Source organism: Alligator sinensis, unplaced genomic scaffold (genome assembly GCF_000455745.1).
Source record: "Alligator sinensis unplaced genomic scaffold, ASM45574v1 scaffold87_1, whole genome shotgun sequence".
In the NCBI taxonomy this organism is placed as follows: domain Eukaryota; kingdom Metazoa; phylum Chordata; order Crocodylia; family Alligatoridae; genus Alligator; species Alligator sinensis.
Window position 1 is genome coordinate 54,344 of NW_005841929.1, and position 22,319 is coordinate 76,662.

The window sequence follows — 22,319 nt, forward strand, 5'->3', positions numbered from 1 at the left end:
TTTTGTACTAGGACCCATACGGAAACATCGGTGGCCAGTCCTAACTCAGTGCCCCTCGCTCCCGACGCGCTGCCCGCCAGCCCCCCAGTGCGCGGGGCAGGGGCACCCCAAGCAGCCCCCGCAGGCTGGAGCTCTGCCAGCTGCAGGGGGAAAGGTTTCCCATACTTTCCTCTCTTAAGGGAGAATCTATTTGTAAAGTCTGTCCGTGACCCTTCCCTATATGCTTGTGCCCCGCGAAACGCCGCTCTAGGGGAAGGGCCCCGAGCTGCAGGGGGGTGCCGAGGCTGGGCGGCTCCTGCCCCTTCGGCCTCCGCTGCTCGGGGGAGGGAGAGGCCGGGCGAGAGCCTGAGGCTCGCTCCCAGTCGCCGCCGCCCAGCAGCTGAGGCGGGGCCAGAGCGATTAAAGTGGGCACGCGGGAGGGGAGGTCACGGAGGCTTCGCGGGAGCCATGGCTGCTTTTCTGCAGCTGAGGGGCGACGCGAAGATGCCCGTCGTGGGGCTGGGCACCTGGCAGGTAACGCCAGCCCGGGCCGCTCCTGGGCTCCCGGGTGGGCTCCGGCACTGGGGGCGCGGGAGGACGAGGACGAGCCCGAGCCCGGGTGCGAGCCTGGCCGCGACGGGGCCGCCCCGGGAGCAGCTCTGCTTCCGCTTTCCTGGGCCGGTCCATAGGTCGGCTCGGCCAGCCCCCTGCCCGAGGGATCAGCTCCAGTCCCTAATGCCCCCTGAATCGCTAGGTGCAGGATCTGCTTGCAAAGACGTCGGAGAGAAAGAGGGCCGAAAGGGACGTCCTCTTGTCCAGCCCCCGCTCTGAGGCATCAGGTTCAGTCCCTAATACAGTGGTCTCAAAAATAGGAGATCACCTTTGGCATTTAAAAGCAGCCCAAGATCTACCGTGCGCTGCCGCCACCCCCCTTTCCCCCTCCCCAGCAGGTAAGTCTGTGGGGAGGGGGAAAGGGGGCAGATCCAGGCAAAGGGAGAAAAAATTATTTGGGGACGCACCTCCCCAGCAGGTAAGTCCCACCCAGCTGGAGCCCCATTCAACTTACCCCTGCTCCTGCCTCTGCGGCACTGTCCCTCACCTCAGGGACCTTGATCTACCTCCCACCCCTTCCCTCCCCACAGACTGACCGGGTGAGCTGGGGCACGTGCGTGCAGACACATGGGCGCTCAGCCCCCCACCCCAGCCTCGGATTGACTCCAAGAGCCTCCGAGATCAACCGGTGGATCAAGATCCACAGGTTGGTGACCACTGCCCTAATACCTCAGGCATCAAGAGCTTCATACTGGTGTGCCTGTGGAGGGGGAAAAAGTTCTCTGCAAACTATATCCATGACACGTGTTCTCTCTCGCTCTCATTCGCCTGTTTCCATCTTTGTGTTTTCTTATTCCCTTGCTTTTTCACCCAGTGCCTATGGTTGCCAGTTGTGTCCACAGTGAGAAAGGCTACTATCTTTGTTCTCTCTCTCTCCTCTAATTTGCTGTATCATTTCTGGTATAATTACACTCCCTGCACTGGCAAGAAGCAAGCTACCATGCCTGGAAGCCCCTTCAGTTGAGGGGCTGCCAGTCACAGGGGCACTCCATACACCCTTGGAGCTGAGGGATTGTGGCTACCATAATCCCCCAGCTCCAGTGGTTTTATGCATTCTTAGGACAGCTGTACTGCCCCAGCTGCCAGGATCCATCTGAAACCGAGCATCCACAACTGCAGGCTCTGGATCCCTGTTCTGCTGGGACCAAGGGTCAGCAGCTGCTGGAGCTGAGAGTCTTCTCAGTTTCAGGCTAGGCAAGGTCCATCCTTGCAGCTGGGACCCGCAGCTGCAGGGAGACCCTACTACATGTGCAAATTAAAGCTCAATAGCAACCAGCTATAAAATTAGTACACATTTTTTAGGTCTAACTTTATAGCTGGTTGGAGCTTTTTATGGCATGATAGCTAATTTGCATGTGCAGTTGGTTTTAAGCTAATTGTGTAATTAGTTAATTGCACGATAATTGTAACAGGTAGGGGGGACCTATGTCATTGATTTAGTACAGTCCCTTCTTGGGTAGTTTTTAGCCACTTGGAAATGGGGAAGAAAACTTCTAATTATGCTTGATTTTTGGCCTTCAGGCTCCTCCAGGAAAGGTGGCAGAGGCAGTGAAGTTTGCTATTGATGTTGGATACCGCCACTTCGACTGTGCTTACTTGTACAAGAATGAGAGTGAGATCGGGGATGGGATCCAGCAAAAAATCAAGGAAGGAGCTGTGAAACGGGAAGACCTTTTTATTGTCAGTAAGGTGAGCCTCTGACTGTCACTTAGATTCACTAAAGGACACATATTCCATGTCACCTGTAGACTCCTCTGAATTTGCCCCCAAAAGGGCTCAGATACTCAGACATTTATACTACCATGAAGGCTAATGAAACCAATGTAAACAAGGAACTAGTAGCATAATGAAACAGGGCAGTGAAGAAAACAGAAGTGGCTGTACTGCCAAACCAGCAGCCCACTTGGCATAAAGCACAGCCAGTGATGCTGCCATATGCAATGCTGCCTCCCAGGGCAGTCAGGCATCACTTTATATCTCTGCAAGGAGCAGAGGGATGACATAAACTGTTGCACAATTTACCTGAATCTGATTTGGAATTATCTCAGGAAAAGTTGGGGTAAAATTATGCCAGTACATTTTACACTGGTGTAAGCATTGCAGATGCATGGCATACCCACAGCACGTGATGTACTGAAGTTAGCTGCTTGCAGTAGGCAAACTGGGGCATTTTTATACATGCTCCAGGAGTGGAGCGGGGTGGGGACTTTAATTAGACTGGCTCCAAGAGCTAATTAAAGTGCCCTCAGTGTCTTGTGTATCTGTCCCCACACTTCAAAACGGCAGTGGGGGAGCTTTAAAACTTGTTCAATGAACCATTTTGAAGCATGGGGACACTGATACAGAAGACGCAGAAGCTTCTGGAGCATGCTAATTGGCACACTCCAGTAGACTTGATTAATCAAGCAGATTAATTGAGTCTGCTGTGACACTCCTCCCCACACATCTACAGGCACCCCATAGCATTTGTGATGTGTGAGCATGCGGAGATTAGCCGTGCACCTCCTGGAAACACCAGCCGCAAAACCAGAAGTGCCAGCCACTGGTGATTTCGGGCTTGGCCACAGGGGGACCCCCTCACCTCCGGTGGGCAGTCAGCCGCTGGGGGAACCTCTCCTCCCAGTCACTGATCTGGTGCCCCTCCCATACTCAGGAGGCATCAGTCGCCCATGCCCCATAGTATTACCTTGTCTGTACCACTGAATGGCAGAGTGCTGTGTTGTCATCACCCACTGACTTCCAGGGTCATCTCTCAGCTTCAGCTCTTAGTACAATTTACATTGCTATACAGAATGAGTGTAAATGTGGTGTGTCTCTAGTCTTTCTTAAACTCTTCAGCAGGATTATGGCAATGCTGCCAGTTGCTTTCTGTGGGAAATTTTCTACTTGTATCAAAACAAAAAAATCAGTTTTTTTTCCAATAAAAATTACTGGGTTTTCTAGGTGCCTCAGTAATTCCAACAAACTAAGGAAAGCTAAAATGGGATACTGCATCTTGATAACTTTTTATAACATATTAAAATACCAAAAAAAGTCCGCATTTATTTTTTCATTGAAAAACTGGGACATTTTTACCACCACTAAACATTTGCATTACTTCTCTTTGACAGCCTCCCCCCTCAGCACCCAGCCCTCAAGTAGTCACTCATCAATGTAATGTTTCATTACAAATTACAACCAAATCTAGCTTTCACTTCATGGCAATATATGGATTTGTGGGGAGGAGTTTATCAGAGCTGCCAAATGAAAGCTGAAAATGACCTTCGTCTTCTGAGGCTTTGAACTTGGTTAAACTATAAAATCAATATTAAAAAGCTTTTTCTCAAATGTTGAAATAGTTGCATAGTTTTTTTTCCAGCTCTCAGTATTACACAGATGGTGGGAAGCTATATTCTGTTCTCTCAGTTCCTTATTATAAATGTGAAGTCTGATCACTTTGCACCAATGCTGTTTTCAAATTTGCGCTATACAGCTTAAATCTGACACCAAAATTTTAGGGTGTTTATAGGTCTTTGATATGAGCTAAATAAGTGGAAGGTATATGAGACATGCTACTGTCCTACTGTAGAGATTCTAGACGTTTCAGAGTAACTATTATACTCATGTTTCCCACTGTAGCTGTGGTGCACATTTCATGAGAGATCTCTGGTCAAGGGAGCATGCCAGAAAACCCTTGCTGACCTGAAACTGGATTACCTGGACCTCTACCTTATCCACTTTCCTATGGGTTTCAAGGTAGTGTGACTCCTTGTTCTTTTTCCTCCTCCCTGACCTGACAGAATCCTAGAGTGCTCTTTCCTCACCACCCTGCAGTCAGTCAAGGAGGGATTGGCCTCCCTTTTGAAATGTATCTGGTTTTATTTGCTTATGTCTTTTCTGCAACAAAAATATGAAGTCACTTCTATTTTCTTCTTCCCCCTGGCAGAGGAAGAGTTAAGGCTGAGTTTACAGTAGTGTGAACATAGGTTTGGAGTAGGGCCTTCCACATGTAGACCTGTTCAGCTGGAGAGAATTGCATTGTTAATGGAAATCCTGAGTGTTCCTCAGGAAAGTACAATTGTGTATCATATTTAATAGGTTGTGAGCTTTATAAGGTGGAATAATGTTGTGTCTCTTCCACTTGTGGTGGCCCTGGCCCTTCTTAGGCTGAGTATCAACAGAAAATGAAGAAGTAGCAGAGTGAGCTGTATTTATTCACTGGAATAAAAATCTGTCTTAAAGAATGGGGGATTTCTTCCTCCGTCCTTCTGTCTCTCTTGATTTATTAAATAGTTACCTGATCAGAGGTTACTAGTTCTCATCTCCTTGCCACAGATCACGTCACCATATGCACTGTGTTCCCAGTTCAACAAGGTACTCAAGTTTGTGTATAACTCTTAAGAACATGAGTGCTACCATTGATCCAGCATAATGTATGTACCTAAGTACTGTGTTGAGCTGGATTCTGTGAATACTGTCACTGTCAACCTTGTCCTAGAATTTGGCTTTCTAACTCGGAATGTTCAGCTCTGAAAGCAAATCTCTCTTCTGATCTGAAATTCCAGGCTGGTGAGGAGAATCATCCAAAGGATGACAAAGGTATGGTTATCCCCAGTAACACAGATATTCTGGACACATGGGAGGTAGGTTAATATTCACTCAATTTTTCTGAGTCAGAATTAAACACTGAATAGAAATCTGTATGCAAGGGCAAATTAAGACTATGCCAGGCTGTACTTTGGAGGGGGGTCTACACATTCACTCCTTTGTGCTTCCAGTAGCTTCCTCCCCTTGTTTTTTGTTTGTTTTTCTTTTTTGAAGCAACAAACTCACAAAAGCTACCACTGAGCCAGGTTCTTATTCCATGGTCTATCTGGCAGACAGGTTAGCCTGGCCCTGGCAGCATACCTCTAATTGGAATGACACTCCCTTAAGCTTCCAGCCTCCTGCCCATTCAGGTACAGGGAACTGTTGTATACAATAAGGGGCTTCACACAGGGATTTTCCATTACCAGGAATTCAGGGTCTCTACCTGTCCTGCATATTCCTTTTGAATGGCATGACTCCAGGTCTGCTGCTGCCACCTCAGCTCAGACGACGTGGAGTAATGGAGTGGTTTTGTATAACACAGTTCCTTTTTTCCAGCTGCTTTGGTAGCACCACTTGACTGGCCCCCTAAGGCAGTGGGTACATACTTTTCCAGCTCAGATCACAGCTGGAGCTGCAGACCCAGAAGCAAATGCCTGTTGCAGTCTAGCCTCTGAAGAGCTCAGAGCTCCTAGCCAGTGAGCCTTATAGATGAAAGATAAGTTAGCAGAGTGTAAGAGAAGCATCAGGTTAACAGAGTTGTGAAGTTCATATTGGGTGTGACGTACAATACATTTTATTGTTTTAGGAATGTGGGTAGGACAGGAAGGGAGTGATTACTGGGGTCCAAGCTAGAGACACGAGCTACCCGCCTGCAGTCTGGGAACTCTTTTTCCACACAATAATAAGTTACAACTCAGAGTGGGAGTAAAAGGATGTGGGGTCAGTAACCGACAAAGTCTGGGTTCCTCATCTCTGTTTTGTTATATCAGAAACTACCTGAAAGACTTATCAAACTGTAATTTCCTCTGCTTCTATAAACTGAGCCAAAAACTGCTTCATATATGAAAACTTTCTCTTAGAGAGATGTCTACCATTCAGAAGGTGGGTTGAACTTTTCTGCCCACATCACTTTCTCCACATGGACTCTTGGTAACTGGACATGCTTGGAGCATGCACTAACTCAGCTACAAAGACTCTAAGTAAGAAGGGATAATTGGCTCATGTGGCTTGATTTCCAACAGTTTATTCTGCCTTAATAAAAAGAAAAAAAGCCAAACTGGTAATAACACCACCAGATAGATGATGGCATTGTCTTGATCCATTAGGCTATGGAAGAGCTGGTGGATGCAGGTCTGGTGAAAACCATTGGGATCTCCAACTTCAACCATGAACAGATTGAAAGAATCTTGAACAAGCCTGGGTTAAAATATAAGCCTGTAAATAACCAGGTAAGATGCTAATTTCCACTGATCTCTGCTGAATATGCATCTACTGGCTGAGCTACACATTTGTACTGAATTACCAAAAGGCTTTTGGGACACAAGAAAGCAGTGATGTGTGAGGAGCAATATAGTAAACTGAGAACTATTTGTGAGATTGGTCAGTTGAGTAGATGCACCTTGGCACCTCTCATGTACTTTGTACTGCTTGTGTGGTATGCACTGACACAATATACTTCATAGCAGTATGTATAGATGTATAGTAGATACTTTCACACCCTCCTGGATACCTAAACCAAAGAGTTCCATAACACTACTAAATAAGATGCATACAGTTCAGCTTACAAGCTGTTTTTGCCTTCTTTCTTGTATGCTGTTTTCATTATGCCAGACTTGTAGCCCTGGAGATCTCTGAATCCTGAAAATCCCTTTTCATAAAGTGCTCACAGCTTCATTAAATGATTCTCGTACTTTGAAACTGTTGTAACCTCCATGTTGTGTGACAATTAGATTACTGGTTGATGAATTGATTGGTTCCCATGTCTGATATATAGGCTTTTCCTTTGTACCTTTTGTTGGATAGACTGGAGACCCTGTGGTACTGACCCTATCTTGCTAAGGCTTCAGCAAAACCTTCGTTCAACAAGGCCTCAGCTTCTATCAAGCCTCCTTCCCTGTCCGTTTTCTTAATTTAACAAAGTTTCTGCTTCTAACTAAGTGCCCCCCTTCCCTTCCTTTTTTCTTCCTGGAAGATAATATCAGGCTCAGTTGGGCTGCCAAAAATATGAGTCAGGAGTCTTAAGACCCTTGCAGATTGCACCTGGAAGATAAGTCAAGTGACAGGAAGATAAGGAGGTTTGAGGGGAGGTTCAACAATAAGGAGCAACCAACTGGTACACATACCAAAGTAGTGACATTTGCATGGGTACCTGTCTGGCAAAAAATCCTGCAGTTAGGATGGAAGAATCTCATTCACTGCTACAGCCTGGGAACTGACTGGCTAAGCACCAGCTCTTCATAAAAGTACCCGGGGATTACAGTGGACAATAAGCTGGATATAAGTCAGTAGTGTGCCCTTGTTGCCAAAAAGGCTAACAACATACTGGGCTGCATTAGTAGAAGCGTTACGAGCAGATCGAGGTAAGTAATTATTCCAGTCTATTCTGCACTAGTCAGGCCACATCTGGAGTACTATGTCCAGTTTTGGGCCCCTCACTATAGAAAGGATGTGGACAAGCTGGAGAGAGTCCAGCAGAGAGTAGTGAAAATGGTTCAAGGGCTGGGGCAAAAGACTTAGGAGGAGAGGCTGAGAGAACTGGGCTTATTTAGTCTGCAGAAGAGAAAACTAAGGGGATTTGATAGCAAGCAGCCTTTAACTAACTGAAGGGTGGTTCCAAAGAGGATGGAGCTAGACTCTTCTCAGTGGTGACAGATGACAGAACACAGAGCAATGGTTTCAAGTTGCAGCAAGGGAGGTTTAGGTTGGATATTAGGAAAAATTTTCTCACTAGGAGGGTGATGAAGCACTGGAACAGGTTACCCAGAGAGGTGGTGGAATCTCCGTCCTTGGAGGTTTTTAAGGCCCAGCTTGACAAAGCCTTGGCTGGAATGATCTAGTTCGGGATGGTCCTGATTTGAGCAGGGGGTTGGACTAGATGACTGCCTAAGGTCCCTTCCAAGCCTAATTTTCTATGATTTTAATATAACTCTTTTAAGGCACCAAACCTTTAAAGCTGCAAACAGATGTTGCCTTTTTGCTGCAATAAAACAAATTGTGGTGACGCAAAGGACATTTATTCCTAGTAGCACAGTTTTCCCACTCTGTCAGCTGGTTTGTCTTTGTTCTTGCAGATTGAATGTCATCCATATCTCACCCAGGAAAAGCTGATTAAGTATTGTCAATCCAAAGGAATCGCTGTGACTGCATACAGTCCCCTTGGCTCCCCTAGTAGACCATGGTAAGAGTATTTGTGGCCTTTCTCTGCTTGGAGGGGTAGGGTGTGTGTATGTGTGTGACTTGACTGTTCTGAGAGAAATTTTATGAACAATGAGATCCATGATGGATGGTGCCTTTCCATGCTTAATATACTAGGCCTTTGTTACCCTTTTCCTCTTTATAGGGCCAAACCAGAGGACCCTACTCTTTTGGAAGATCCCAAGATTAAAGAGATTGCAGTTAAACACAACAAAACTTCTTCTCAGGTCTGATGGGGTCACCTTGCTTCTTTTTAATTGTCTTGCAGGAACATTCACTTCGCTTCATTAACAGGGAGACTTGTTAGAAATGTTGTTGTCTTTTTTTTTTTTTTTTTTAATCGCTTTCAAAAGAGAGGGATAATCAGGGAGCAAGTAATTGCATCTAGAAAGAAGAAAGACCTCCCAGGTCTTTATCATATGCTGCTAATGACTAGCTTTAAAGATGGAAGACCAAGCACATGCCCAGCAATACTGAATTGTTATGATGAACTCTAGCAATTAAATGAGACTATGGAAAATTTGAACGCTGAGTATTCAGCCTTCCTAACCCAGCATCCTACCAAACTCATCATGAAGGCCTTGTTTCTTCAACATTGATTGAGGCTGGTTGTTTTTTCTTAGTTTTCTAGTGTGCATTGTTGAAAATTGCTTACAGCTGCTGTGTGGCAATGTTTGTACCTCTTCATGGAATTTTACTCAGAGGAATGTTTCAGGAATAGTAATTCCAGACATCCTTCCAGACAAATACAATCCAAGCAGAGTGGATTGAAAAGTGGTACATCTTTGCCAAAAAACAATCCTGAAAAATTGGTCTCATCTCCTCCCTCCTCCTCCATTTCTCACTGTCCAACATGCACGCAGGCTTTTTTTGTTTGAAGATTTTCAAATGTTTTGACCAGCTCCAAATGGGAATATTTACTGGATATTATGTTAAGGCCATCATGATTATATAAGCTTAACTCCTGCATAACATAAATCAGAAGTTTCACTCAGTGTTCAAAAGAAAAACTATCTAGTTGGCATAGAAAATGGTGACATATCAAAATAGTAAATAGTAAATGTGTTTACAAACTGTGTACTTCACCTACTGGATGGAATGTGTTGCTCAGACTATTAAGTAGATCCTTCTGAACAACAAACTTGTTTTCTGCAACCATGATTGGTGTATTTGAATGTAAAACATGGTAAATGCCCTGAAAAATGTGTTAAGAACAGCAAACCCTGTAATGACTGATATAGCTTCTGTGTCAGCAGCATTCTGGGTCTTTGTTCACAGGTTTTGATCCGATTTCACATTCAGAGGAATGTGGCTGTCATTCCAAAGTCGGACAAACCACATCGTATTGAGGAGAACTTCAAGGTAACATTTGAAATTGGAATGTTACATGTCCATACACTCTCATTATTCCAAAGTCTGCATTAGAGGGAAGGGAAGGGGGATGGGAACAGTACTGCATATATAGCTGCATATGAAAATAAGTTTGTATACCTTTATTTCCTAAATTGCAACTAAGAGAAAACCAAATTAACATCAACACACCTCCTACCATGTTTCCTAGCTTCTTGATAGCCAAGACAATTCTGCCCCTGTGCAGCTAGCATTAAATTAATATATGATGAGACTTAAAATCAGAAGGGGCAGTCTGGATGAAAAAATGACCATGTAGAAAGGAGATGAATAAGGCCTCTTAGAGCAATAGATGATGATGATGATGATGATGATTCCATACAGAAAAGGCCAGTTATAGCTCTTTGGTCATGATGTAAGAACAAGTTAAGACAGTTCTTCCACAGAGCACAAATTAATACATGGCGCTTGCTGCCACAAGATTATCATTGTCACCAAGGCCCAAATCCAACACTTCTTTTAAAGGATTTAAGTTGAATGTACCTGGCTAATGAGTTGCTTAAGGGGGATATTTCTGACCATTTACATTGAAGTTGAGATTCTACTCTTTAAAGCAGGTGCATAACTCTGTTGTAGTTGCAGAGAAAAAAACCCCATGGGGAATGGCAGAGAGGAGGCCGACTCTCTCAACTTTAAGACAAATAGCCTCATGATTAGGATATTTGCCTAAAGATTGGAAGGTCCAGGTTCTAGACCACTCTTCTTCAGAGCTGGTTTGAACCTGAATCTCCTCTTTCCTGCCAGAGTGCCCTAACAGCTGGGTCTGCTGTGGAAACTGAACTGCTGGGCAGTCCAGAGGGGAAAAGATGTGTGGGGCTACAAGGAAGGTAAGGTTGAAGGAGCTTTCCTCTGTAGTTCAGGGAAGTGAATGTTCCTCTGGAAGGTTCCTGGCCTGAGCCTCACAGGCAAGCTTTCTTCCATCTGCCCCACTGAATTGGCATCTCTTCCCCTCTTGGCTGCCCAGTGGCCCAGCTTCAGAAGCAGATGCACCTCTTGCTCTACCTAGATGCTGGCCCCATCTAAAGCAGACCTAGATGCCCAAAGACAAAAATATTTGCATAACATTAAGAAGCATTGCAGTTTGATTGTGAATCCTCCTTTTTCCTCATATGCGGACCTACCTCCAGTAGGACTCTTGCTAACATAAACAGGATGATGGGAGAATGATCACACAAGCAGCCCTCATTGCCATATAGAATTACTTGCTAGAAACCATTGCATGTACTCAAGGAATTTGGAGGCTCGTGTGCCCTTAGAATATAAGGTGTCTGCTTTGCAGTTTGCTTCTTACAGAAGTTACCAGAATTCATTTGAGGTTTATTCTCTGCCAAAGAAACACAGGAGTATAAAACACAGTATTCTCTGAAGAGTTTCTGGACTTTATGTGAGAAGAAACAGATGATAAATGCCTCTGTCTTGCAGATATCTTAGTGCCAGGTATTCTATCCAACTAAGTATTTAAATAGCTTTGTTGTTGAGGGCGGTTACTCCCTTACTTTATGTTAGGCGCACTCAGCAAATAAAAACTAAGTGAATGGGATGCTCTGTTTTTCAGGTGTTTGACTTTGAACTGACTCAAGAGGAGATGGAATCAATCCTCAGCTTCAACAGGAACTGGAGAGTTGTTACTGTGCTCCCGTAGGTGTTGCCTTCTTACCCTATAAAACAGTAAAACTGTTAGTTATGCACTGCTGCTGCTTGTAGCTGCATGCAGTTTCTGAGCAGGTAAAGTTTTACATTTCCGAAATTGAGTAGGAAGATAAATTGTTGGACTAATGAAGTTAAGCAGGAAATGAGCCTTTACAGATCATCTGTTTAGGCGGTATTGGACTTTTTGGCTCGATGTCCTAACTAATAACTATGTCAGTGAGGTGTCCTTTAAGCCAAGTTTTGTATCATGGAGTGGGAGGAGTGAGGCCAGAAATCCTTTTGAGACCAAATCCAATTCCTTGCATATGTGGCATTTAGGGCCATGTTAATCATGCCTGCCTTGTTCTAGCCTGCTTATCTTAAGCATGTGCAGATGGACTCGGCTGTAGCTCCTTATAATAGCCCCTTATATTCTATTCCTCTTCAGTTCCTGGGGAAATGTGCAAGCCCCTGAACATTAACTGCAAAAAAAAAGAGAAAAGATTCCATAAGTAAATACTATCACAGCTAAGCTATTGGCCTTCAAAGGTGGAAGGGGTACAGGGCCCTTTTCCTCTGCCTAACAGTCATTAGTTGTTTCTTTTTTAGTTGTTTCTAGGTCATAGATCCCTACCCAAGGGGGAGCTAGATTGGCCCTACTGGTTGCGTCTATATGATGACGCTGACTGCACAGTCATTTAGTAGTTGTATAAACGAGTACTAAATGATTGTGCAGTAGCATCGCTAAATGGCTTTTAGGTGACACTGACTGCACAGTTGCTCGTTACTACTGCACAGTAGCATTGCATCACACTTCCTGCCATGCGATGCTACTATGCAGTAGTAACAAGCTACTGCACAGTCAGCGTCTTGTGTAGATGCACCCAGTGTCTACAGTCAGGAGTTGCTTAACATTTGCTTATGCACTATTCAAACCCTGCTAAGAGATGCATATATTCAAATACTCAGAATAACCTCTCTGCTCTCGCTCTCTCCTTAGGGCTGTCAATCACAAGGACTACCCATTCAAAGCAGATTACTGAAGCTGGTATTTCTTCCATGTCTGGCTACTACAAAGTGAAAGACTCTCCTTTTCTGTAGCTCTTTTTTTCTTCTGCCTATTGTGGTATTTTTTAAACAAACTTAGATACTTGACAGAAGAAATGTTTTGTTTTTAGGGGCGGGTTGTTTTTTTTCAGGAGTGAGGAGGGGGAGCGGTGTTGAAAATGCAGTTCAACAGAATGCATCCAAAGGGGCTAGAGGTTCCTATTGCTGAGCTGGTTAGCAGGAATAATTTCTAAGCTAACACTAAATAACATCATTTCTTTCTTTTTCATTTCATTTATTTATCTGTTTGTGTGGCCAAGTTGAAGCGGAACTGTATAATTAAGGTCACTAGTTATTTGGAGGAGTAAAGGAGAGAGGTACCAACATACACTGCCCAAGTGTCAATATACATTGTATTAACTTCATAACTCTGGATGCAGTTGTGAGTGCTCTATCAAGTAATTACAGTGTGAATCTCTAATGTATCTGAGTCCTTAAACAATTCAGAATACAAGTATTTGAATAATTACTGTACAGTTCAGTGCATTAAACACAGTGCTTCAGTTGTTTTGTGGAGCCTGTTCTTGACTTGTTCTTTTGTATACATTCAAGCCAAAGTAAATTTGTACTCATGTTTCCTAGGGGCAGAGAAAATGGATTCTTATCTTTAATTTCTATGGCAAAAGGGCAGGGGTATGTGTGAGAGAGAGCATGCATGTGTGTACGCATGCTTGTGCATTTTTTTTCAGCTTGTACTTTCCACCTTGAGCATCAGATTCTACCAATTGAAACAAAAATCCATGGAGGTAAAGGGTAGGAGACTGATGTCTTCATCAGTGACTTGGACAAGGGAGTGAAGTGTACTCTGTCCAAGTCTGCGGATGACACAAAACTGTGGGGAGAAGTGGACACACCAGAGGGCGGGGAACAACTACAGGCAGACCTGGACAGGTTGGACAAATGGGCAGAAAACAATAAAATGCAATTTAACAAGGAGAAATGCAAAGTGCTGCACTTAGGGAGGAAAAATGTCCAGCACACCTACTGCCTAGGAAATTACCGGCAAGGGATCTTGGAGTCCTAGTGGACTCCAAGATGAACATGAGTCATCAGTGCGACGAAGTCATCAGCAAAGCTAACTGTGCGTTATCATGCATCAGCAGATGCATGGCAAACAGAACCAAGGAGGTGATACTTCCCCTCTATCAGGTGCTGGTCAGACCGCAGTTGGAATACTCCATCCAGTTTTGGGCAGCACACTTTAAGAGGGATGTGGATAACCTGGACAGGGTCCAGAGAAGGGCCACTCATATGGTGAAGGGCTTGCAGGCCAAGCCCTACGAGGAGAGACTAGGGCCCCTGGACCTCTTCAGCCTCTGCAAGAGAAGGTTGAGAGGCGACCTTGTGGCTGCCTATAAATTCATCATGGGGGCAGAGGGGAATTGGTGAGGCTCTACTCACCAAGGCACCCCTGAGGGTTACAAGAAATAATGGCCATAAGCTAGCAGAGAGCAGATTCAGACAGGACATTAGGAAGAGCAGATTTAGACATGACATTAGGAAGACCTTCTTCACAATTAGAGTGGCCAAAACTTGGAATGGGCTCCCAAGGGAGGTGGTGCTCTCCCCTACCCTGGGGGTCTTCAAGAGGAGGTTAGATGAGCATCTGGCTGGGGTCATCTGAACCCAGCACTCTTTTCTGCCTATGCAGGGGGTCGGACTCGATCTGTTGATGTCCCTTCCGACCCTAACATCTATAATTTATGCATGATGTGACAGGAATTGTAGGTTGTATTGCCTTACTGAGATGAGCAAAGTATATATGGGTAGAGACAGGCACTCACCCCTAGTGATGAACCCATGCATTCACCTGGGTATCTGCATACCTAGTCTTTATGAAAAAATAAGACTGAATTTGTTTTGGTAGTATTAGGCAGAAAGTGGGATTGTCGTTACACAACTTGGAATCATTGGTCAAAACAGCCTTTGAAATAAGCCCTGGATCTACAAAAAGTAAACAGGACCAAGAACCTCATGTCCAAAAAATTACTAGAGCAGGGGCAGGCAAAATACAGTCAAGTAATTTCATCCAGCCTGTGGGTGGGTGCTCACCAATTAATTGTATCCTGCCTGCCCCACAGCTGCCTCTGGTGCACTCACATGAGGCTTGGGCCTTGCCCACTCCTGCTGGGGCAGCGCACTACATTTCCAACCTCATGTGGGGGAGAGCCTGGCCCTGGCTCCACCCACGCACAGCTTCTGAGCAGACCTGTTGTTGCCGCTCCTGAGGGAACTGCTCAGCTCCCCTGACGCCTCCTTGTGTCTCTGCTGCAGCGCTCCTGGTAGCAGGTAGGGAAGTGCTGGGGTGTGGGGAGAAGCTGCACCTGGGTGGAAGCATGGAGCCCAAGACCTGTTGTGCCCAGCAAGGCAGTGGGAGTGTGGAGCCTGGTTGGGCTCGGTTCCATTGCATGGGGGTCACATGCAGCTCCCAAGACTTGCTTGCCACTGGGGGAAGCCCTATGCCATGCAGCCAGCGGCCTTTGCCACTCTCTGCTGTCATGTGAAGATCCCGGGACTCTGTGGGGAGCCCTGCACGATGCAGCCAGGCTAGCTCAGCCCTGCTCCCTGCTTCTCAGGTGGAATCCTGGGATCTGCACGTGGTGGCAGGGAGCAGGGCCAGGCCTGGCTTCATCATGCGGGGCTCCCCTCTTGTGGCACACAGCTCTGTCCAGGTCCCAGGAGCTGTATGTGAGATGGGGGAAGCCCTGCATGATGGAGAGGGAGCAGCCGGGCCCTGCTCCCTGCTGCCACACGCAGCTCTTGGAAGAGTCTGAAGCTGTGCGCCACTGGGGGACTCCACCTGTGTAGACCATAAGTGCCCTGAGGGCCTGCCACTTGCTGTTGCTACTGCAGGTGGCAGGGGATGTGCACCATGGGGGTGGCATGTGGGGGAGCCACACACCCCTGCACACCATCCCACATGCCCACAACTACACCACCCCACACACATACCCACACCCCTCCACAAACTCCACACCCACACACATACACACCCCACTACACACAACCCCTCTCCCCCACACACTGTACAACAGTAAGACTTTATTTTTCAGGTACTGTGCAATCACCTCTATATGTGCCATGCAAACACATGTAAATCAAGACAAAAATATTTTCTGAAATAAAATTAAAATATGTTATAGCAGGTTTGATTTTTTAGCATAAGATTTGTTTTGTCTCTGGTTCCAAAATGGCACCACTCCTTTCCTCCCCACTCCCAAAAGAAGTACTTCTGGGGGCAAGGGGGAGTGACTTCTGGTGGCAAAGGTCCCAATATGGTGACCAGGGGGCAGGGCACCCATCAAGGCACAGGGCCACCCTTGCACCCCTCAACAGCTCACCAAAAGTGATTAAGTGGCCCTCTAGCTGAAATAATTGCCCACCCCTGTACTATAGTGACATATAGTCAGCTAAATGATTTAAAATTCTTCATATCATAGAAAACTAGGGTTGGAAGGGACCTCAGGAGGTCTCTAGTCCCACCCCTGCTCAAAGTAGGACCATCACCAACTAGATCATCGCAGCCAGGACATTGTCAAGCCAGGCCTTAAAAACCTCCAAGGACGGAGATTCCACCACCTCTCTAGGTAACTTGTTCCAGTGCTTTACTACCCTCCTAATGAGAGTTTTTCCTAATATCCAACCTAAACCTCCCATGCTGCAGCCTTGAGACCATTGTTTTGTCATGTGCAATGAGAATAGTCTAGCTCCATCCTCTTTGAAACCCCCCTTCAGGTAATTAAGAGCTACTATCAAATCCCCTCTCAGTCTTCTCTTCCACAGACTAAATAAACTCAGTTCCCCCAGCCTCTTCTCAGAAGTCATGTGCCCTAGCCCCTGAACCATTTTTTTTGCTCTCCGCTGGGCTCTCTCTCCAATTTGTCCACATCTTTTCTATAGTGGGGGACCCAAAACTAGACACAGTACTCTAGATCTGGTCTCACCAGTGCAGAATAGACTGGAATAATTACTTCCCTCAATCTGCTGGCAAAGCTCCTACTAATTCAGCCCTGTATGCTGTTGGCTTTCTTGGCAACAAGGACACACTGATGACTCATATCCAGCTTATTGTCCACTGTAACCCCCAGATCCTTTTCTGCAGAGCTGCTGCCCAGCCAATCTGTCCCCAGGTTGTAGTTGTGCATGGGATTGCTCAGTCCTAAGTGCAGGACTTGGCACTTGTCCTTGTTGAGCCTCATGAGATTCCTTTTGGTCCAATCCTCCAATTTGTCTTGGCCACTCTGAATCTTAGCCCTACCCCATAGCATATCTACTATTCCCCCCCAGCTTGGTGTCATTTGTGAACTTGATGAGGGTACAATCCATCCCAACTCAGTTTGGCCTAAAATAAGAGAAGCTAAAAATACTAGCATAGTATTGTCTTTCCTAGAATTGACAGTAAACAGTGCCTGTTCTCAGGTTTCAATTAATTTCCAGTTTGAGTGAAAACTAAGCTTCATATCAGTTCTTATTTGCTGTCTGATATATGATGGTGGCAATATCTAATCAAATTCAAGATGAGATTTTTCACCGAATCAACGTAAGGGAATCAAACCCTTCGTCTTATACAAGGAAACTGCATTAAATACATGCTTCATCAGCAGTTCAAAAATAGATCAGCATGTGCTCAATAGTGGAAACCAAATATGAAGCTGATTAAAAGCAGACAACATTGTGCATAATTTTTAAGTACATGGCCCATATTGGACAAACAAGGATAGATTAGTACAGCCCATCTGAATAATAAAACACATAGTTTTGCCCACTGAGTGCAGTCTCCCTCAGCACTGACTCGCACACTGAGTTGTGCTGAGCTGCAGGATCACCATGGCTTGAAATGCTGTTGACTGCTGGGGCCCAGCCAACAAGCTATACAATAAATTATGAACCTTTTTGGCTTTGGATTAATATCATGCATAGTATATACTATATACAAGTAAGTACTAAAGTCCTACATAAAAATGTGTTTATGGAGTACCTGTGCTAAATGTTGCAGCAGTTTCAAAAAAGGTAAAATACATCAATTCTGGATGAACTAAGTATGTGGGTAGTCTATAAAAATTACTACAGCTATGTTTATTTCAAGGTCAGTTTTTTTTCAAATATGTTCCTTCCATGTGCTCAGGGAGATCAGGGTCCGATGGTAAGGAAGTGGGGGAAGGGGCTGTAGTGGGAAGAAGTTGAGAAGCAGAGGGCAAAGAGGCTACCTGACCCCCAGATTTATTTTCCCTTCTTTAGCAGAGAGACAGGGCCAAATTCAACACAAATGTCCAATAGTTCGATATAATTTTCTAGGTATGGAATCTAATTTAAAAATTAGATTCTATATATGGAAAACTTATAGGGAGTCCAAGTAAATATAGTATTTAAAATATGAAGCAGTCCAGTGCCTCTGAATCTGCCATTAAATCTCCCTTCAGCTTGCTGTTTCTTGAGGTAGTGCTAGCTACTAGAAACTTCAGTAAGAGGATCGCTGTTAAGCTTTGCCAAGCACATTAGTTAAATTGCAAAAATAACTGAGATTTTAGTGATATTTTTATTGGACCAACTGTATAATTGGGAGACAGGTAAATTTTTGGGTCTAGTGCCCTTCTTCAGGTTTGGTTTTCAAGCCCAAAAACTTGTCTAACATCTCTCCCAACTGTATGGTTTGTCTAATAAAAGATATCACCAAAACAACTTAACTTCTCATATATGTCCTTGGCCATCATGGCTACAACAACACTTCAACCCTACTTAAACTGAAGAGTTGGTCACTTGAAAGAAGAAATGATAAATGCCTTGTGTGCCCTGACAAGGTAAGTTTCTTCTGGAAAAAATATATGATTATATAAAGGCCAACATATGCTCAAAAGGGGTCATATTAAGGTTGCATTAGCATGAACAGTAAAATGAATATTTCAACTTTCCAAATCATGCTGTGTTAAAGGAGTTGTGACTTGCTGGGTGTACTGAAAAAGAAAATACTAAAAATAAGACTGAACATTTATAGTAATCATCTCTTCCTCACAAATTACCAAGGTTTGAACCCTCAACCTTCAGCCCCTGTAGTTTGAGTTACAGGACTGACAAAAACAAGGGTACTTTAGGAAAATGAAGTGCTGCATCCAGAGAAGTGTTTTAGGGAGAACTAGGCCCCTGTCTGTGGGAGGGGTAATGGAGGTAAGGAGGGACAGAGGGATGACTTCTGGCCACTAACCAGTAGCAGCTCCTCCTCCAGACCCTCCAGTGGCCAGCCACTGCTTCATTTTGATGGTTAATTTACAGCTCCCTCCAATTAGTGGCTCTTTAAGCACATCTGCCATTCAGAATCTTCATATACCAGCAAGGTATATGTCTGGTGCCAATCTGTTTCCTTTCCACCTGGCTTTCTAGATACCGACTATTTCTAAGGTGGCGCTTTTATTCATAGATGCTAGGGTTGGAAGGGACCTCAATAGATCATCGAGTCCGACCCCCTGCAGAGGCAGGAAAGAGTGCTGGGGCTAGATGACCCCAGCTAGATGGTTATATAACCTCCTCTTGAAGACCCCCAGGGTAGGGGAGAGCACCACCTCCCTTGGGAGCCCGTTCCAGGCCTTGGCCACTCTAACTGTGAAGAAGTTCTTCCTAATGTCTAGTCTAAATCTGCTCTCTGCTAGCTTGTGGCCATTCAGTGAAAGGACTTGATCGAGTCTGCTCTCAGAGCTGCTCTAGTTAAAGTGTCACCCCTGCCACCCACAGACCATGTGTAAAAGTGCCTTAATGTGCCACCCTGCCCTGTCTTCTGCTTGACTTCAGACTAATATGGCTAACTACCCCTCTACTTATTTATTAATTAATTGAAAAATTGCTGTGCTGGCTCTGAGGAGAAACATATCAGTCACAAACTTCACCAAGAAACTCAGAAAGCTAAATCTTAACAGTTCTTTTTCTTTTTTTAAAAAGACAGGTGAGGTTATTTACATATGTGGTCCGTAATTGAGGGCATTATGGAAAAAGTGACTTTTGGAGGGGGGATTTCAAAGTTCCAGCAAACCTGTCATTTGCTAGTTGTGACAGTAAGAGGGAAAGACATAATGTGACGTCAAATGGAATTGAAGAAGAGCCGAAGCATGTCTGAGTAAGAGAAGCAACCTTTCAATCATATACCAGTATGATACAATTTGGGTATTTTGTTGAAGTATTACAACAAAAACTGGCGCATTTAAATAACATTTTCTATAATCCTGCTCCATTTAATCATTCCCAGCAAATTTTATTTCTGAAAGCTGCATTATATCTTCTTAACCTAAGGGTATGTCTACACTGCTCAATGTTGTCTTCAACTATGCTAATGCCATGCTCTGTACCCTGGATTCCCCACACACCATATGGAAAACCTTTGCCATGTGACTTATTAACATTCACCAGCGATCAAGGAATATTGCACACATTAGGCAGCAGACAACCCTGCATAGCATTATGTAGAACATTGCCTTTAGTCCCTTAAGGGGTTAATTCTTCTCCCCAGCCATAATGACATAAAAGACAGAAATCTGCCCCATTCACAAACCCCACCATTACTAGTGTTTCCTTAGGTCAAGTTTCTCTAGGAGAGTACCTGTGCTTTTTTTTTTTACCCAATTTGATGGGACCACCAGACATACTCCAAACTCTACATGGAAGAGCAGTTTTGGGGAGGGAAGGACATCTGTAGCTGGTTCTTTATTTCCCTAAGGCTTCATTATTCTCAACTGCAATCATCCAAGCATTATGGCTTTGAAGATATGCTCCTAATTTTTTTGGCAGGAAGAAGAAATACCACAAGTGCTATACAGAAAATGCTTGTCAAATTAGGTTCACAAAAGACTGCACCAATAAAGCAGAACTTACTGAATTAAACAGGCTGAATTGTAGAACAGAATAAGAGAACCAGTCACCATTACAAAGGCTAAAGCCACATACTAACACTTCCATTGCAAGTACAGGATAGTATATTGGCACCATGACAGACACTATAGGGCATTTATAGACATTACATTTTTGTAGGTTTAATTCAGGCTACAACTGTCACTATATACACACGGACACCTGTAGTCTGAATTAAAATTGGCTCCAATTTGAACTAAATAATCCTTATTGAATGAGAATTAAAGTAATGAAGATTAGGGCAGTCCAAATTAGGCAAGTTAAATTGTATTAAACATGTATATATGATGTTGCTTTTAGAAAAAAACAGTCCTTAGGAATTCAGATAAGCAGATAGGTATTTCAAATATCAATCCACTCAAGAGAAACTCAGTTGGGTTTCTGCAAGTCATATGTACCAACAACACCTCACAGGCTGCGTCCAGACACTCATGTAGAATGTGGCACAGCAGAAACACCTGCGGCACTACATACCGCATATTCAGCTGTTCTCCGAGGTGCAAGGGAGCAGCATCGGTTTAACCCCTGGATATCCAGGGGTCAAAAAAACCTGTGCGCAAATACAAAAAAGCAGAGCAGCATGTGCGAGAGCAACACATGCCACTCAGAACTGGAGCCTGGCCAGCCAGAGCCACGCTACAGCTGCCAGCCAGGCTCTGAGTGGCAGGATCGCCACTGCTGCAGTCTAAGGAGGACCCCAGAACCCCAGGTAAGGCTGCTGGGGCCAGCCCAGTGCAGGCCCCAGGCTCTCTTACCCTACCTGGAGTAACCTGGTGCATGGCACAGGTGTTCCCTGGGGACAACTAGCAGCGGCACAAGGTGTCCCACTGCTTGCTGTCCCCAGGGGAAACAAACGTGCCCGCTTATATGAATGGGCCACAGTGACTAAGTATCAGGTCAATTGCATGGCATTTTAGACAACTGCAACAATGTAGCAGTGGTTACACAGGCTTATTATTGCCTCCTAATTACTTCCCACAGCATAAACTCACACACCTAGGCCAAGAGTTGAGTCTGTTAAGGGGCTGTCAATGATCATCTGTTAAACCTTAATTTGAGTTGAAATTTGATTTGAGCTGTGTGATGTGAATCTGTTAACATGGCTTAGAAAACGCTGAACATGTCTACAAACAGCCTATATTCTTTGAACTTCAGTCTGCAATGCATTCTTTGACATTAGTATTAACATTATTCCAGTTACAAACGGTGCATTCCAAATCATTAAACAGGGAGTGTTAATGGAAATACTCCATTTATTGTGGATGCAGCTTCAGAATACAATGGTTGAACAAATCTTTTTATTGCAGCTATCAAATGTATTTGAAAGATTCAGAGAGTGTGTACAATAACCCAAAACAAAAAGACAATCATAGACAAAGCCAGGCACTCTTTGCACAGTTTCACTCCCTACAGGTAACTAAATGCATCTCTATATGTAAACAAGATGTTTCAGCTAAGCAGAGGAGCTCATCTTTGGACTGAAATACATTTTCCCCTCCTTTAAAAAAAAAAAAAAATCAGATGCTACAAAGATGACATGGTGAAAATGCACAAGAAAGCTCTTATGAATGTGTTTATAGCTACTCTAATTGCCTTGTTTCCTCCACTCATACACTGTCAGATGTAAATGATAAACCTTATGTCACGTAAATTCAAACCAAGCTGACTTCTTATAGCCTTGTGTTTACTATATACAAATAAAGTATTTG

General features: G+C 44.5%; 1 protein-coding gene across 2 annotated transcripts; it reads left to right on the forward strand.

Moving 5' to 3' along the window:
* The first annotated feature begins 384 nt into the window (after positions 1–384).
* LOC102372371 (aldose reductase-like) lies at positions 385–13,298 on the forward strand. 2 transcript variants are annotated; one of them, XM_006019420.3, is made up of 10 exons: positions 385–513; positions 2,113–2,280; positions 4,210–4,326; positions 5,136–5,213; positions 6,486–6,608; positions 8,451–8,557; positions 8,720–8,801; positions 9,853–9,936; positions 11,540–11,622; positions 12,614–13,298. In XM_006019420.3, exons 1-10 carry the CDS (start codon positions 448–450, stop codon positions 12,654–12,656), a joined length of 951 nt encoding a protein of 316 aa, XP_006019482.1. In that variant the 5' UTR covers positions 385–447; the 3' UTR covers positions 12,657–13,298. The 2 variants fall into 2 exon arrangements, with proteins under 2 accessions (XP_006019482.1, XP_025054602.1); XM_025198817.1 differs by lacking the exon at positions 5,136–5,213.
* The last annotated feature ends 9,021 nt before the right edge of the window (positions 13,299–22,319 follow it).